This window comes from Glycine soja, chromosome 17 (assembly GCF_004193775.1).
Source record: "Glycine soja cultivar W05 chromosome 17, ASM419377v2, whole genome shotgun sequence".
NCBI lineage: Eukaryota > Viridiplantae > Streptophyta > Magnoliopsida > Fabales > Fabaceae > Glycine > Glycine soja.
The window spans coordinates 755595-772538 of record NC_041018.1 but is presented as its reverse complement, the minus strand read 5'-3'; the positions used below and the strand labels follow the sequence as shown (position 1 = coordinate 772538).

At 34.0% G+C, this 16944-nt stretch overlaps 3 protein-coding genes and 1 non-coding gene across 4 annotated transcripts; 3 read left to right on the top strand and 1 right to left on the bottom strand.

Moving 5' to 3' along the window:
- Positions 1–2409: 2409 nt before the first annotated feature.
- Positions 2410–5443, bottom strand: LOC114391929 (protein CLMP1-like). The gene is made up of 2 exons (XM_028352944.1): positions 5250–5443; positions 2410–5138 (listed from the first exon to the last, which is right to left on the bottom strand). Exon 2 carries the CDS (start codon positions 5123–5125, stop codon positions 2795–2797), a length of 2331 nt encoding a protein of 776 aa, XP_028208745.1. The 5' UTR covers positions 5126–5138; positions 5250–5443; the 3' UTR covers positions 2410–2794.
- Positions 5444–5758: 315 nt separating this feature from the next.
- Positions 5759–5891, top strand: LOC114394314. The gene has a single exon (XR_003662719.1). It is a non-coding gene; the product is annotated as a small nucleolar RNA snoR111 (small nucleolar RNA).
- Positions 5892–7705: 1814 nt separating this feature from the next.
- Positions 7706–11236, top strand: LOC114391931 (RPM1-interacting protein 4-like). The gene is made up of 3 exons (XM_028352947.1): positions 7706–8959; positions 9110–9313; positions 10996–11236. The coding sequence occupies exons 1-3, from the start codon at positions 8666–8668 to the stop codon at positions 11029–11031; spliced, it is 534 nt and encodes a 177-aa protein (XP_028208748.1). The 5' UTR covers positions 7706–8665; the 3' UTR covers positions 11032–11236.
- Positions 11237–12029: 793 nt separating this feature from the next.
- Positions 12030–16664, top strand: LOC114391930 (EH domain-containing protein 1-like). The gene is made up of 16 exons (XM_028352946.1): positions 12030–12383; positions 12457–12536; positions 12682–12750; positions 12850–12907; positions 13477–13532; positions 13633–13675; positions 13760–13821; positions 14276–14389; positions 14487–14589; positions 14701–14750; positions 14874–15002; positions 15089–15340; positions 15434–15513; positions 15822–15948; positions 16149–16292; positions 16368–16664. The coding sequence occupies exons 1-16, from the start codon at positions 12299–12301 to the stop codon at positions 16551–16553; spliced, it is 1638 nt and encodes a 545-aa protein (XP_028208747.1). The 5' UTR covers positions 12030–12298; the 3' UTR covers positions 16554–16664.
- The last annotated feature ends 280 nt before the right edge of the window (positions 16665–16944 follow it).

The window sequence follows — 16944 nt, the reverse complement described above, 5'->3', positions numbered from 1 at the left end:
ATGGCTTCCAACAGCATCACGATAAGAGTTGGAAAAAAGTAGATCAATTTAGTTGATTCAAGAACTAACAATAGACTATGGTTTCAATGTTTAGTCTGATTTAATAACAGGTGCATGGACAATTTCATCTAGTGATAAAATGATCAATTGGGACCATGCACGAGGAGTGAAGGACCATTAATCTGCCTACCTCCCGGCCAAAGCTGCTAAAATTACTCACTATACATTACAGTTGAGTTGAATATGTTGACAAAGAATTAGAGCACACGACCAAGAAATTTGACCTATATATGCACGCATTTGTGACAACCAGTATGTTCGTCAATGCTACTATTCTCCACTCAAGTTCATACTTGGATTAACAGGCATTGTAAGGATAAAGTTTCCAATGCTTGTAAAACCTTTCTCAACATCATTGTTCATAAGCTTTGTCACCGTTGATTTGGCTGAAGGAGAAAATAGCAGTAAAGCAATAATATGTATGACAAATTTGAGAATGGTGGAGCTTAAAAATTATGAGTCACTCCTCAATTATTATTTTTTAATTTTTTTTTTTACAAAAACATCATGTAATGATGTTAGATTTTTAAACAAAATATTATTTAAAAAATGTACAATGATGCAAATTAAAAATTTTGCCCAAAAATTATAGGATGAAAAATTAAGAAATTGTACATTAAGATTATTTTTAAATTTAAACAAAAAAAAGTCTTTGAAGTGTTTTATACTTTTTTTGCATAAAATAATAATGGCTAGTTAAAAAATAAAGCAAAGTTTGTTTTTAATAAATATTTTTTTTCAATAAGAATTAAAACTATTTAAGTATAATAAATGTAAATACCATCTCATAAGAGTATTTCACAGCTGTCGAAAGCCATCTAAATCCTTAGTCATCCTCTATAGGCCATACATATTCCATATTTGTTTGGTAAATCCAAAATTTTGCAAACACTTCACCTCTCTAACAGTCATTTATAGTCTGGATTACCTTTAATGCCTTATCGAATTATCTTTCTGGTTGAGTGCCTATGGAACTGTTCCATTGCAGGTAGCTCTTACGAATTGATCTCAGACAAACAACTTCCTAGGTGCATTTCAAGTTAAGACAGTAACTTTAGAACTTCTTAGAGCATCTCCAATAATATTTCTGTTAGATTCTTAGGTTTAAGAGTTAATTCTTACTCAAGATTACCATAGAAAGGGGATAATATAGCTTTCAGCTGTGAGAACCGGGTTCTTATGATTAAAAAAACATTTTGTTAGATAACATGTGAACCTCATTTTAAGTTCTTAAATAATTACACCATTGAAGTACAAAAAAATGTTAAAAGTTCTTAAATACAATATGACGGTAGGATTCAAGAAAATTGAGTTAAAAACCTGCACTTTAAGTGCACCATTAGAAATGCTCTTAGGTTCTCACCAACTAATTTTTTCTAAAGAGAGAAATGTTAAAAATACACTCAAAGATACTCTGTATAACTTGTTAAAAATCACTAAATCATGCAGAACAGACTTCTTATTTTAATAAATTTCACGCAAAAAAGCATATTGTGAGAAATTTTCTTTTACATTTCTTTTTTCGGGAATATTCCAATATCAGTGGGAAAAACTCTTGCGATTTACTGAACTACAAATGAATGGCACTCGTGGTTGTACTCCAAGTGAGTTGGGTGCCCTCTCATCCTTACGAAATGCAGTAGATATTCAGTTATAATAAACTCTCTGGAGAGATCACCACTGAGCATGGGAATAATATATGCTAGAACCTAGAATCCCTCCAACTTAAACAGTAAACATTTTAGTGGTAAAATTCCAGACTCCTTTGACAAACTGGCAAGTTAATTGGCCTGCAATAATATTACATATGGATGCAATAAATCATGTTGCTGCTGGACGATGACAAAACAGGTCACAGGGGATACTCTTCGCGCATGGTTGCCAAGATGAAATCAATTCCACAATCAGAATTAATCACTAAATTACAGTAAAGAATATTTACCAAATTAGTAAAGAATGTTTGATAAAATCTTACCACTTTCATATTTAATGAAATTTGTTACAGTAAGCAACTTCAATGAAACAATTATGAGCATGGATACTCAAGGTTTGGAGGAATTCATATTTTGTTTCCTTTGCTATAATTGCTTTCCACTTTTGCTTATACTTTTCTGGGCACTAACATGAAGTTTCTTAAGAAACTCCGTAAAAGGATTGTAGGTATTTTTTGGAAAATGACTTATGAACCTCCTATAAGTCATGTTAGCATATTATAAGGCAGCTACAGAGTGAAACTTAACAAAATAAACTTTCTTCAAAACCCCTACTAATTCCACTCACTGTCTCAAATGCCTATGACAAAAGCTCTGTCAACGATCGAGACAAATTTGAGACATAACCCTATAAAACTTCAAGTTATAACTTATACACTCAATAACACATTCAACATATAAATAAGACCTAACAGAACAAATGTCAAGATTTCAGCAAGTAAGCAAGCCTCAACTAAGTTGCATCAGCACTACGAACATAGCAGGGGACAAAAATGATTGTGCAAATAATGTTAAAAAATAATCTCCCTTCATTAGATCACTGAGAACTTCAGAGAAAAGAAAAAAAAGAGCAGAACCATTTAGTTAAGGCACCCTAAATTTTCAATTTCTATTTCAAAAAAATTAGATATCCCTCTTCTGAACTCTGAACAACAAGCATATCCTTTGTCCAGACTCCAGAGTCCTATTTCAAGACTCAACGGAACAGATGCAAAAGAGATTTCAAAGTCACACCATTTATCTCATACTTGATTAGCATTGTTGATCTCTGGTTTAACAGTCTTATTGTGCTGTGGGTTCTCAACCTTTTTATCATCTCCATCTTTTGCATCTCCATTTGAGCAATGATTCTTCAGAACCATCGAAACATCAGCCTCAGAAGCTCCTGCAAGCTTAAAGCGTTCAGTTGCAGCATCCAGGTTTTCCTTCCATCCAGTCATTCCCAATTTGCATTCAACTTGGGATCTTTCAAAAAGCATATTACCCCAGAAGAGGTGAATTTGTGATCTCATGACAGCTGCTTGCTCGGCAGCTTCTTCTGCAGATATTTCACCCTGACCTCCAACACTTGAGGACTCACCTTCAGTAGCACCTTGTTTCTTTCTTCTTCTCAATAATTCTTCTTTCTTGGTTGCATTTGGGTCCTTTAGCTCTTTTGCCCTCTGTTCCTCCAGTTTTTCCCACATATCTGTTGCAGCTTTCATCTTCTCCTCTGCACTGTCAAAAAGTTGAAGTGTCTCCTTAGAATCCCAGCCTGATAGATCTATCTTCTTAGCAAGTGCAAAAGACCAATGAAGTTTAGCCATTTCAAATTGTTGCTGCCCCAGAGCCAACAATCCCTCATAAAAGTCTGGTTTGATCGAGAGTGCTTCCTCATACTTCTCTCTTGCTAAAGAATACTTTTCCTTGACCCATTCATAAGCCACTTGAAGCTGCTCTGCCACTACCTCCTTCCCAGCTGACTCATCCAGGGGAATCCGCTTCCTAGCTGCACACATGTGAACATTACCCCAGTTGAAGAAAGCCAAAGCAGCCACCTCCTGAAATTTTGAAGCTGCCTTGTCAAATAGATCCTGAGCCTCCTCACTAGTAACTGTTTCCTCAAGTGCCTCAGAACAAAGTTCCATCCCAAGCTCATGCAAGTCAAGATGGGCATCTGGATCAATACCAACATGAGAGCGGAAAAGTTGAGCAAACTCAAACAACCAATCATCCATCTCCACTTCTTTGCATTCAGTATCTCCTGTGGTTCCTGGCTTTTCCTTTGGAGTATCCTTCGCAGTCTTATCAACCTCGGTATCAGCAACTTCAGAGACAGATTCACTGAGAGAAGAATGAGATCCACTCTCTTCTCCCATGACCCCTTCATTCTCAACTGGTTTTTCTTCCTCTTCTTCCAACAAAGGAGGCTCCTGCTCTGGACTAACTTCAACAATATGCAGTCTCAGCATTGCTACAGAATCACTTTTATCTTCCCCGGGTTCTTTCATGAGATGGCTATCAACACTAGACTCTGCCAATCTGAGTTCATCAGTAGAGGTTATAGTAACCAAATCACCATCACAATCCTTATACTTGATCAGAACAGAACTTGACGAAGGAAATCTTTTGCTTACTACATCCCTTAGTACTCTAAAATGGCAATTGACCGGCATCTGGGCAAGCCTAATGTCATGATCATAAACAAGTTTCAATGGTCTCCACCGAACTGCAACCTCCAAACGCTGCCCATGAATGGTCGATGACAGTTCCTTGTGATCTTCCTTTTTACGGTTAGGTGGCTTCACAGAACCATTTGAAGGCTTCAATACCAGTTTTGGCAACTGGGACTTGGTGTCAGGACCATTCTCGGTTGGCAAAACTGGCTGTGACTTGTCTGGCTTGTTATTATTAGGCAACACAACAGATCCAACCACCGAATTTGCTCCCTTCTTTCCCACAGGCCGAGCTGGCAAACAAGGCCCTAATCCAGCAATAGGGGCACCACGGACAGCCGAAGCGCCAAGTGCAGCCGGGGAGGGGCGACTGTGGAGGTCCTGCTGGGCCTCTTGGCGTGGCCCCAATGCAGTCCTCAATCTCTGGGCAATCTCCAAGGCATCGCGGTTACCAGGATCAGCTGCCAGCAAGAACTGCACATCTTGCACAGCCATTTCATACTTTCCAACGGCCTCGAACGCCCGAGCCCGGCGGAGAAGTGCCCGGACAAAGCGTGGCTGGACCTGAAGCGCCATGGTGCACTCCACAATGACAGCTTCATAATCAATGGGCTTCATCTGCATCAAACACGCGGCCCTGTTGCTGTGGAAAACGGCTCTGTCAGGGTGCGTTTTGGGGATTAAACGAAGAGCACTCTCGTACTGTTCAAGAGCACCCGCATAGTCCTTGTTCTGAAACCTCTTATTCCCTTCTTCTTTCAGCTCATTCGCCTTCTTCAAAAATATCGACGAATCCAACACCTCCACCCCACCGTTAGCCGTTGGGGCTGCTGCTGCACCTGAACCCGAATTATCAACCGCACCACCTTGGTTTGAGTTCGAACCACCCTTCTTTCTTCTACCCCCTGATTTCCCCATATTATTGTCCTCCCTACGCGCAACTTATTTTACTCAAATTCAAATCCACACAAACTAAAATTATCGTTGCAATGAATATAAGTCCAAATTAACAGATAGATGGGAGAAAGAGAGTTACACTTACCAGTGAGAAGCCGCACGAAATGAAAAATTGGACAGCAAGTACCAGTGGAAGAGTCCAGAAGAAGATAGCGTGTGTGATTAAATAAAGAAAAATGGTAGCTTAGTTTAGTTAGTGAGTTCAATGAGAATGAGAATGAGAACTCCCTCGGCGTGTCTGAAACCCTAGATAGATAGTTAACGTTCCTATCAGATGTAGGTCCACCGTATCATCGTTATCCTCAACCCTCTGATCTGTTGAAACATCTCATCTTCTGTTGTTCGTTGACCTTTCTATTATTAAGGGTTTAGAGGCATTTTTGTAAATACGCGAAGGAGGCGGGGCAATTTTGTCCAGTGGTTAGGGTTTATATCGAATTGACCCCTCTAAGATGAACACTCTCTAAGTCTCCATCTCAATAACACGCCGACGCCGTAGAAGGGAATAACAGGGTTTGGCGATTAATTTTATCATGTGAGTTTCAATTGTTTGTTTTTAATTTGTTGTAAAAGAAAGGCCTCGATGATTTCTATGAGAATGATGAAGAGACTGTTGAAAGTGTCTCTGCCATTGTTTGAACATTGAGGAATAACTAACCCTAATGGGCGAGTCATCGTTTCGGTCGCCCTTTCTCTGATTGGCGAATCGATTGTTCCTCGTCTACATTTCCTTTTTTGTTTCTCCTTATTTTTCTCTGTCCGATTTATTGTTTTGGTCTTTGGATTAAAAAGTCGAAAAAAGTGCAGAGGACGTGTAAGTGTTTAAAATTTCTTCACTTTGAGCCGAGTGGACTCTGTTCAAAAGCTGATACACTTGTAACCTTTTTGGTTTGATTATGATGGTCATAATGGCTTGCTTTCTAGGACGTTTGAAGCGTTTCTTGCTGAGTTTGAGAATTGAGACCATTGTTACTTTTACTGGTCTGGAGAATAATGAGTGTTTTTCTTGTTCGTTGAAGTGAAACATAACACAATTCATAAGACCAAAGGTTTTGCATAGAGGCATTCTGCTAATAATACAGTGAAAATTACTCTTTTGCTTATCTAAAGAAGGATGCATGATGGGGAATCAAGTCAAACATATAAAATATAAAGATCAACTTGTAGACGATTGATTTGGAAAAAAACCTAAGGGAGAACACAAATAAGCAAAACGAGGACAGTCTCAGATCCCAACTACTTTTACGCATATATTTAATAACCTAAAAAATAATAACTAATTAACATAATCATTTAAAAAATAATATTTTTTTAATTTTAATTTCTCTCTTTATTTTGATAATTACATTAAATTTGATATAAATTATATTAAGATAATTAAAATTAAGTATTTTAATAAATTTTAATATTATTTTATTTGTATTATCTATTATTTATATTTTTATCATGTGTTATTTTGTATGTTCAATATTATATTTTTAACAAATAAAAAAATCCTTAAACAATCGCTTATCAAAACATTTATTTGCATGATCATTGAGCATGCTTTTCAACCGTGTCATGGTTCTCTTTAATTACTTCTTCACGTTTCTAAGAAAATTATATTACACAATAAAGGTTTACATACATAAATTATTATCTCTCACTCATTCATTTTCTTGGCTCTTGAAATAACCCATTAGGTGAATCTCTCCCATATGTATGTTGCAGGAACAAAATTAAATCACACGAGTTTTGTGGACAGCATACACTGGATTTTACAAGTTGAAATTCATGATTTGGTGGAGAGCATTTAAGTGGTGTTTACTCTTAAAAAAAGTAACTACTATTTAATTTTTTATATATAACTAAGTTTATAATAAGTAAATAAATTTAATATATAAATTATATTTTAAATACACAGTAAAAAAATACATTATATTGTCATATGATTTTTTTATTATCATTTATAATGTCTTTAAAAAAATTATTAAAATTCTATTTAGAAATAAAAGAATAGATTGAGGCAATACAGGAATTTGTTATCACACAATATACCATAAGATTGGTCTAAAATAAATGTTTAAACTTAGATCCCTGATTAAGACGATACAGAAATTTGTTATCACACAATATACCATAAACTTTCTAAGTTTGATTTCAGTCAAGAAGTACAATGGTGAAAATCTACCCATATTATTATTTTCTCGCCCAATTTATATTCTCATATAACACGGTAACTTTCCGTTGCTCGTCCAATTTTTTTTATAGTTTTTAAAATTATATAATTTAATACGAAAATTTAAATTTATAAGAACAAAATTTACTAAATGAATAAAACAGAGAAAATAAAAATACAATTAAACCAACTGTAGATTAGAAGAAAGCGATGCCATTTTTTGTTTTTAGTGTTCAACATATAGTAAATTAAAGAAGTTGTACAAAAGAAAAAGATAAAAGAAGCATTGTAACCATCGATTTATTTTGTTGGTCATGTCCTCATATTTACCGTTTGAATCTTGTGCACCTTCGTCATTACATAATTGCTCTGCCACGACTTCTGTCTCGCCTCTCGATAATATGACGGTAAGAGTTCTTACTATATATTCTCTGCTCTAAAATCTGATAAATAGGTATTATTAAAGCATGATGAACTAGCTCTTCCTCTTTTTCATGTTCCCTTCTCATAGTGTTTTTCTTTCGCAATGCCCATAGTTTTTAAATAGGTGACTTTGTTTTTTACTCATCAAAAGCGTCCTACAAAAATTTATTAGGAGGCAAGGAAAAAAAATATACTCAGTTTCATATGCATAGAGGTTAATTTTATTGTCCCATAGTACTGGGTAAAAATTAAGCTGCAAACCGTCTAAACTTTTTTTTATACTGGAGGAGAATTTCATTGATGGCGGGGACTAATAAGTTCCAACAAAGCCAAGTTAGTGAGTTACAAATACAGTGGTGTTTGTGTATCCTTAAGCCAAATCCAATCGGGATTAGACAATGCGAGGTGGCTAACTGACATATATATATAGTTGTCTGAGGAGTTGCCTCTAACTAATTGACATACATCATAATTTTGAATGATTTTATACTATTTGTTTTGATAGTAAGATTTAATTGTGTTTTGAGGAGAATAGTTTCACAAATGAAAAAAGTAATACTACGAGAAGTTTTATTATTTATTAATACACTTATGCGTGATTTTCAATGTACTCACAACGAAATTGTTTATAAAAAAAAAAATCATTTATTAATTTTTTAACCCCTTGTTAGCTAGCAATAGCAAGAACCATCATTAAGAATAGAGAATCAACGTATTCATCAGATTTAAATGTATCCAATCCTTGATCCCGAGTCCTCTCACAAAGTGTTTGTAAATGTCAGCATTCTCATGTCCCAAAGTTTGGTAATTGGGACTGTGACAACATCCCATACACAGTATATTTTGATAATGCACGCAACAAAAAGCCTTTTATAAATCCGAACGACCCAGAACAAAATCCGGAGGTCTTCAATCTATACATGAGAGGAGTTGAAAAAAGTGACGAAGCAGTGAAGGCTTCTTCTACTCGTATGCGCATGCGCTCCTATAGTACTAGTTCTTTAGAACAAACAAGCCATGAACATGACCATGAGGAGGGGAGAAGCAATACTAAAAGCCATTCCCATCACACGACAGAATCTGTCAGTGAAAGAAGCAATTCCGATTACTCTGTCATTCAGAGAGTGAAGTCAGATTTCATTGGTAGCTTCTCTTCATCAAATCACAATATTAAAGGCAGAGGTGGAAGCCATTCCCTTATTAATGACCACGTGGTATAAGTTTCTCATTCTCTTTAAATCTTAGTTAATAGACAATTATAGGTATTTTTTATGAAATATGAATGGCTCCTTGCACAATGGTTATTGATATCTAAAGCTAAATGCTTTTACTTACTAATCACGTTTATGGGTTGTCCGGGACAGAACCATGAAGCAGCACTAGTACCAGAATTTGGTGCTTGGGATGTCACAGACCCTAAATCAGGAGAAGGATATACTGCTATATTCAGCGAAATAAGAAAAGAAAAGGAAATTGCGTCTGGCCGCATGCCTAGTAAGACACCATCGATAAACAACTGTTCTAGTATCCAGAATCAATGTGGCAGACCTTCCTCCATTTTATCCAAGGTAATATTATTATTAGAGATAAAAATTAGTTTAGTTGGTTACAAGTTAATTAAATATTAATTTAGTTGGTTACAAATTAGTTATTAGTTTAATTTGTTACAAATAAAGTTCAAGGAAGAGAGATAGAAAAAAGAAAAAAGAGAAATTTGAATATTACTTGGGATAATGCTCAAATGAGCAAATTAATTTTTACATGAATACATTAAGTCTTATATAATTAAACTTGTAACTAATTTGTAACTAACTAAACTAATAACTAATTTGTAACCAATTAAACTAATATTTAACTAATTTATAACCAACTAAACTCATTTTTACCTCTACCCCCGCAAGCTGGAAGGTATTGAAAACTTAAAATATAGTTAAAAATATAGTTAAACATGCCGAAAATACATTATTCAAAACAGAAATTTTTAAAAAATTTTGGCCAACTTAGCTTTCTCAAATTTCTTCCAAGAGTCCAAAACAAGCATCAAAACTTAACCATCAAGCGAAATCAACAACAAAATCATTTGGCAGAAGCTCAAATCATTATTAATCCATAAAACTATCAAAGCTTAACCACCAAGCAGAAACTATATCTCAAAGTTTAACCACTTGGCAGAAACAACAAGGCTTAACCATCAAGAGCAGAAGCAAAACAACAATTCAATGCTTAACCATCCATGACAAAAGCTTAAGCAATACTTAATCACCATCAACAGAAGCTTACATCAACAAAATAGAAGAATTACAAAATTTGTCTTCTCTGAGGACTTTTCACAAACACTTTGTGAACCAACAATAACCAAGGCTTAACCATTCATGATAGAAGCTAACAAATGAACAATGCTTAACCACCACAAATGGCAGAAGCTAAAATCATCAAAACAAGCCAAATAATAAGTCAAAATTTTCAAAAGCATTTAATCAAACACCTTGTAAGCAAAAACTCGATAGTGCTAGACATGAAGAAACTTACTCTAGCCATGCAAATGGAAACTGTTTTGGTTCCTCTTCCGTTTCCCACTAATATCCTTTATCTTCACAAAAACTGTTCTGGTTGCTCTTAACTTTGGTACTCCAAGTATATGCTCATATGATTTGTCTTGATCAGAAATGGTCAGGTGAACAACACTTTGCTTGTTGACAAACTACGATAACCTTAACTTGGAATTTGTGTTGAGTTGGAAGTCACGGAAAGGAGAAGAGGAGCAACCGATTATGGCTGCCATTGGTGATTGTAATAGTCAACGACTAATACCTTTGATCTTCCATAAAGAAAATGATGAGTGGTGAGTGTGTGTGAGAGAGAGAGAAAAAATAGGATGTATTTTCGTTTGCTTTGATACTATGATAAAGTTGAAGGTGAAGAGATAGAAAGAAGAAAAAAGAGAAACTTGAATATTACTTTATATACTCAAATAATCAATTTTTACATGAATATATCTGACCTTATATAACTAAACTTGTAACAAACTAAGCTAATAACTAACTTAACCAACTAAACTAATATTTAACTAACTTATAACCAATTAAACTAATTTATATCTCTAATAGTTACTTGATCCTATCATATATACAAAAATGGTTGGTTGAAAATTAATTAATAGTGAAATTAAATATATTATTGTATGTCAAAGACTGAATAAATTCAACGGTTAGCATTTCATAATACTTCACCTTTCATGGTTTTTACGCAGTGCTGCTGTTGTTTGTTTTCGAGTGAAAGCCAATGAACTCGGATTGTCGTTTGCCCTGACACACGGGAGTTCTCAACCTTTAAACCGGACAATTTCATTCTTTTTTCTGCATCAGACTTTGTAATCTATGTTCAAGAACTAAAAAAATGCCGTTGATTTTCTGTATACCCTAAATTTTTAATGTACGTGGGATATTTTATCATTTTTATATATGTAACTCTTTACAATTGTGGAATAATGGAAATTGTTTTACACTGGTGTAAACTTTTATACTATTATTATGTTATTCAATAACTTTTAAAATATGTTTTTTAATCGATACATCAATTTTCTATATAAATTGGTGTCTCATCTTTTAATTATATATTTAGATATAAGTTTTCTTTTGGCATGATGCTATCAAAATAAGTGAGAAAGCATATTTTATGATTGCCATAAAACTTTTTTATTTTATTTTAATGTCAAATTTGGTAGAAACAATTTTTTAGAAGAGAATTGTAGCATGAACTATATACTTCAGTAAAGTGGCAAACAATAAGTAAATAGTTAACTAAACAAAATCTATTAGTTGGTTGATGCAAAGTGAAAAAAAATCTTAATAATGTTAAACTTTTTTGTTTTTTATTTCTCAAATATTTATATATGATATGATATAAGGATAATTTCTTAGAATAGGTACTAAAGTAGAAATTGTCTTTCAATAATTTTTTAATAAAAAAATTTAGGACTAAATTCAAAACGACATACCTAGGAGATCGATAGATTTCAATTCCTTTTATAATGGCCAATAAGATTCAAGTATCAATACTTAAATTATTATTGATGAAGCAAAATTACTCTATAAATGATCAGTTAAAGTTCAATTATTTTGACATGACTCAATTACTTATGTTTAATGATTTAAATTTAAATTTATGAAAACGAGTTTTATTAAAACCGGTAATTTCTGTATATTTATACACGCTACTTCTTTATTACCGTTTTGTTAATGGATCTAGCAGAACTGGGGCCCCGGATAGTGGCGCTGCAATTCAAAAGTTCAAAACGGTGAGAATAGAAGCGTATCCGTAAATCCATGTTTGTTGCGTAAAATTAAGGGCCCCATGACGAGCAAATAATTAAACACGATCTTAGCCGCCGCTAATCACTATGAAACAAAATCACGATTCTCATTTCGAATAAATTGAAAAGCAAGGAAACGAACTCTCAACTGAACTATAAGCAAACCCTTCAGATCGAGGGTGAGAGTTGCTTTCGCTTGTCTCGCTTAGGGATTAGTCAAATCAAACTCTAAGTTCCGAAGATGAAAACAGTATCCGATTGGATCGATTCGTGTTCGAAAGAGCAATTGAAGACTTACCAGGAATGGTTCAACTTAGCCGACTCAGGTTTTGCTGCTTCGCTTCATTTCATTCTTCATTTCCTTTCGGATACAACTAATTCTTTTGTCTTTGATCGTAGACGGAGATGGCCGCATCACTGGAAATGATGCAACCAAATTCTTTGCTCTCTCCAACTTATCTCGCTCTCAACTCAAGCAGGTATTTATTCCTTTTATGCCATTCTCTAATTAAGTAACGGGAATGCTTTTTCCTGCTATATTCATTCTTCATAAGCTGACTTGGCTTAATTGAATTTCCGATTTTAGTGAAATTTCATCCATGCTTCCCTATTTTCCCTCCGTAGGTTTGGGCTATTGCTGATGCCAAAAGACAAGGATATTTAGGTTTTCAAGAGTTTGTTATGGCAATGCAGGTTTGGGGTTTTGAAATATTGACTATTGGTGTTTAATATGGATGACCTGATATCAGAATTAATCTGACTTTAAAATTGAATGTTTCTTGAAATAAACAGCTCGTTGCCCTGGCACAGGTAGGACACGATATCAACTCAGATATCCTTAAAACTGAAAGTAAGTTCACTTAGTATCCCTCATGCCTGTTATTTGTTTGTATTGATCTTTACCTTGTCAGATGCTTCCTCTATTTCTTGTGAAACATGATACGGGTTCAATGTGTGGTTGTAAGGATGCTGAATTGAGGTCTCATGACCTCTTTTATATGTCAGTTGTGAATCATTTGGCATGATACTAGCAATTCAGTGTGTGACCACAAGACTGAATTAACTAATATATCATATACATAAAAGAAAGTTCATTCACTTCATTGAGGTTTTATGTCTCATGTACTATAATTTTAAATCTTAAGCAACATTGACAGAGCAAACAGAACTGAGAATCTGCTCGTCTTGATACTAATAGAAATGGATAACCTACCAAACTTCTTGAGCCACCTAAACAGGAAGGGTGTTGGTCTCAATTTGAGTAATAATGATTTACAATATTGAGGCCATATGAACATATATTTATCTATTGGATTCAAAGAGACTATTTTCCCTTTTGTCTATTATTCTTAATACTTTGTAATATTCAGTATTCACTCTGTACAATGCATTTGATTATTCCATTTCTTTTGGTTTCAGTTGACAAGGAAAATATTAAATCTCCAGTAATGGAAGGGCTTGATGCTCTAATAGCAGTAAGCACTTTATTTATTTTTTTATCTTATTTTGTCTTTATCAATTAAATCATAATATTTCTGTTGATTCTTTTTCTTAATTTTTTTCCTCTTTTTTCAGAAAACAAAGAGTTTGACAATAAATGCACAACCTGATATATTTGGTTAGACATGTAATTTTTTTTTCAACATTCATGACATTGTACTGTTTAATTGATGTTGATTGTATTGTTTTACTGATAATGTAGGGACTGCTCAACCTCAGCCTTTCCCACTCAATTCATGGGCTGCTCCAAAATCTGTAAAGAAAGTGAGTCCCCAAAATAGATGCCCATTTTGACAAAAATAAGTAGTTTGCTTTATTTTATATATATAAAAAAAAATGTTTAGACGAAAAGTCATTTTGGTTTTACAGGTGAACAACCAATACGTAAAAATGTTTTAAATTTTGTATATCCATTTGAAGACTGTAATGAACTAATGATAATTATTTTTCTGGTGCAAAAATTAAAAGACACCTGTTAATTAGTGAATGCTTTTTTAAAGGAAAAAAAATTCTTGAATTATTTTGAGAGGTAAGTGCATTCAGAATTGATAGCGATTCATCTTGCTTACATTCATTGCCTTGATGAATCAGTTGATGAATGCAAGGCAACATTGGAGAATTTGTAAACTCATTTTTTTCAAGCTATATTACATATGCCTTGCTTTATTTCAGTTGTTTGTCAGGTATACTCTGATCATGAAATTTTGGTCTATTATAGTTACCTCTAAGTGCAGTTACATCAATAATTGATGGCTTGAAGAGATTGTATGTGGAGAGGCTTAAGCCATTGGAGGTCACCTATCGATTCAATGATTTTGTATCTCCATTATTGGTTAGTGACATATACACCCAATATTAATTAACATGACATATTATTCATACAAATGTGATTATATTAAGTTTAAGAATGTCTGTGGTGTGTCTTTCAGACCAACAGTGATTTTGATGCTAAACCAATGGTCATGCTCCTTGGTCAATATTCCACTGGGAAAACAACCTTTATAAAACATTTACTAAGATGTGATTATCCAGGTTGGTTAATTTGTAGATAATATTATTTGAAATCCTTCATGCAAAAAGTATACAATCGAGGGATATAAATTACTTTATTGATCATTTGTCACCTTTTAATTCTTCACACAGGAGCACACATTGGACCAGAGCCTACAACTGACAGATTTGTTGTTGTCATGGTACCATAATCTTCTTTTTTCTAGTACTGGCTTTGAAAATTGTTAATTTGTTCCCTTGTTGTTTTCATTTGTGCTTTGCTTGTGCTCATGGAGGTTCAAATCTGAATTTACTTTTACTTGTAGTCTGGTCCTGATGAAAGGAGCATTCCTGGAAATACAATAGCTGTTGATGCTGATATGCCTTTTAGTGGACTTACAACTTTTGGTGGTTCATTTTTGTCGAAGTTCCAATGTTCTCAAATGCCACATCCAGTGAGTTTTCTATATATTTACAATTTCATTTTTGGTGGTTCATTTTTGTCGAAGTTCCTTGAACTTGAAGCAATTTTTTCTTTCAGCTGCTAGATGAAATAACATTTGTGGACACTCCTGGTGTCCTATCTGGAGAAAAGCAAAGGACTCAACGAAGTTATGACTTCACTGGCGCTATTTCTTGGTTTGCTGCGAAATGTGATCTGATTCTTCTCCTATTTGATCCTCATAAACTTGACATTAGTGATGAATTTAAACGTGTTATTGGGTCTCTGCACGGTCATGATGACAAGATACGTGTGGTTTTGAATAAGGCAGACCAAATTGATACTCAACAAGTAATGCAGCATCGACAACATAATTTAACCTCATCTAAATAAATTTGTTATTTACTCTTTGACTCACTTCTATGCCTGATTTTAATATTGTAGCTCATGAGAGTTTATGGAGCATTGATGTGGTCTTTGGGGAAAGTTCTGAATACTCCAGAAGTTGTGCGTGTATATATTGGGTAGGTTACTCATCTTTCAAATACAGCTAACGATTAATGCTTTATTTACAATGGATCAATTCATGTATTTAACCATTCATTTAAGATTGCACTGTCTTGCTGCAGTTGAGCATAAGATTTTTATTCAATCTCAGTTTTGGTGACTAATTGATTTTATTGTCTTTTCTTAACAATTTATGGTTGAAATTCACATTTAAATCCATAGCATTTGTCGATGTTTCAAATTGCTTTCACATCACATCTATTGATTCCTTCTCCATTTAATTTGACATTCTTCAGTAGTAAGTTTATCCTACTTTTCTTTGCAGCTCATTTAATGATAAGCCTATAAACAAAGGCTTTGTTGGCCCATTAGGACAGGAACTCTTTGAGAAGGAACAGAATGATCTCCTGGCAGACTTGGTAGATATTCCAAGAAAGGCATGCGACAGTCGGGTATGGTCCTATTTTGATCCTATTTTGATAATATTGTTTGACCTGGTAATGCAAATGGGTGAATTATGTGCATATGGCAGATCACTGCAATCTTATATTTACGAGTAATGCCATATCCTCATACAATATCTTTCTAATAATCCTCCTAATTCTTGTTTATAATATATCTGGTTCTAAAATCTGATGTTGGAATCGTGCAGATCAATGAATTTGTGAAACGTGCCAGATCTGCTAAAATTCATGCATATATAATTAGTCATCTTAGGAATGAGATGCCGGCAATGATGGGCAAAGCTAAGACTCAACAAAGGCTTATAGATAATCTTGAAGACGAATTTAGAAAGGTTTCCTCCTTCCCCTTCTTCTCCCTTATTTCCCTTAATTTCTTAATTCTTATCATATCTAATCTTGCTAAACAGGTTCAAAGGGAGTATCATCTACCAGCTGGTGACTTTCCCAATGTAGAACACTTCAGAGAGGTTTTGAGTGGTTACAGCATTGACAAATTTGAGAAACTAAAGCCCAAAATGATTCAAGCCGTCGATGATATGCTTGGATATGAAATACCAGAGTTATTAAAGAAATTCAGAAATCCTTATGGCTGAATTAAAAGAATGTTTTAACGTGTTGTTGATTTTGTGATGAATGGTTTTTGGCTGAGATTTTGATGTTTAGATTCTTTAAAAATGGTGAATTCACTTATGTTTGGATGTCTATTGTCTCCTTCATATATTTTTTTTATGATTAAGGTTATTGGAGAATAATCAATAGCTGTTTATACTAAAAATATTTGAAACTAAAAATTATTATATCTGAACTAAAATTTTCTCATTTAATATCTTGATCATACTTGAACCACTAGCAGTGAATATTAAAAAAGGGTATGCTTGAGAAAAATATATTAATTAGACTTTGAAATTTTAAATGTTTTGAAAGAAAAAAAAAAATAGACAGCTAAAATGTCTAGATAATAAATTATTGCAAATGTTAACCAAT

What these genes read in the sequence shown, in the direction of transcription:
- LOC114391929 (XM_028352944.1), bottom strand. Translation starts at nt 5,125, where the DNA reads ATGGGGAAATCAGGGGGTAGAAGAAAGAAGGGTGGTTCGAACTCAAAC.
- LOC114391930 (XM_028352946.1), top strand. Translation starts at nt 12,299, where the DNA reads ATGAAAACAGTATCCGATTGGATCGATTCGTGTTCGAAAGAGCAATTG. An exon ending in AGTTTGTTATGGCAATGCAG is followed by an intron (nt 12,751 to 12,849) that starts GTTTGGGGTTTT and finishes TGAAATAAACAG; the next exon opens with CTCGTTGCCCTGGCACAGGT. An exon ending in GAAAGGCATGCGACAGTCGG is followed by an intron (nt 15,949 to 16,148) that starts GTATGGTCCTAT and finishes GGAATCGTGCAG; the next exon opens with ATCAATGAATTTGTGAAACG.
- LOC114391931 (XM_028352947.1), top strand. Translation starts at nt 8,666, where the DNA reads ATGAGAGGAGTTGAAAAAAGTGACGAAGCAGTGAAGGCTTCTTCTACT. An exon ending in CCCTTATTAATGACCACGTG is followed by an intron (nt 8,960 to 9,109) that starts GTATAAGTTTCT and finishes TGTCCGGGACAG; the next exon opens with AACCATGAAGCAGCACTAGT. An exon ending in CTTCCTCCATTTTATCCAAG is followed by an intron (nt 9,314 to 10,995) that starts GTAATATTATTA and finishes GTTTTTACGCAG; the next exon opens with TGCTGCTGTTGTTTGTTTTC.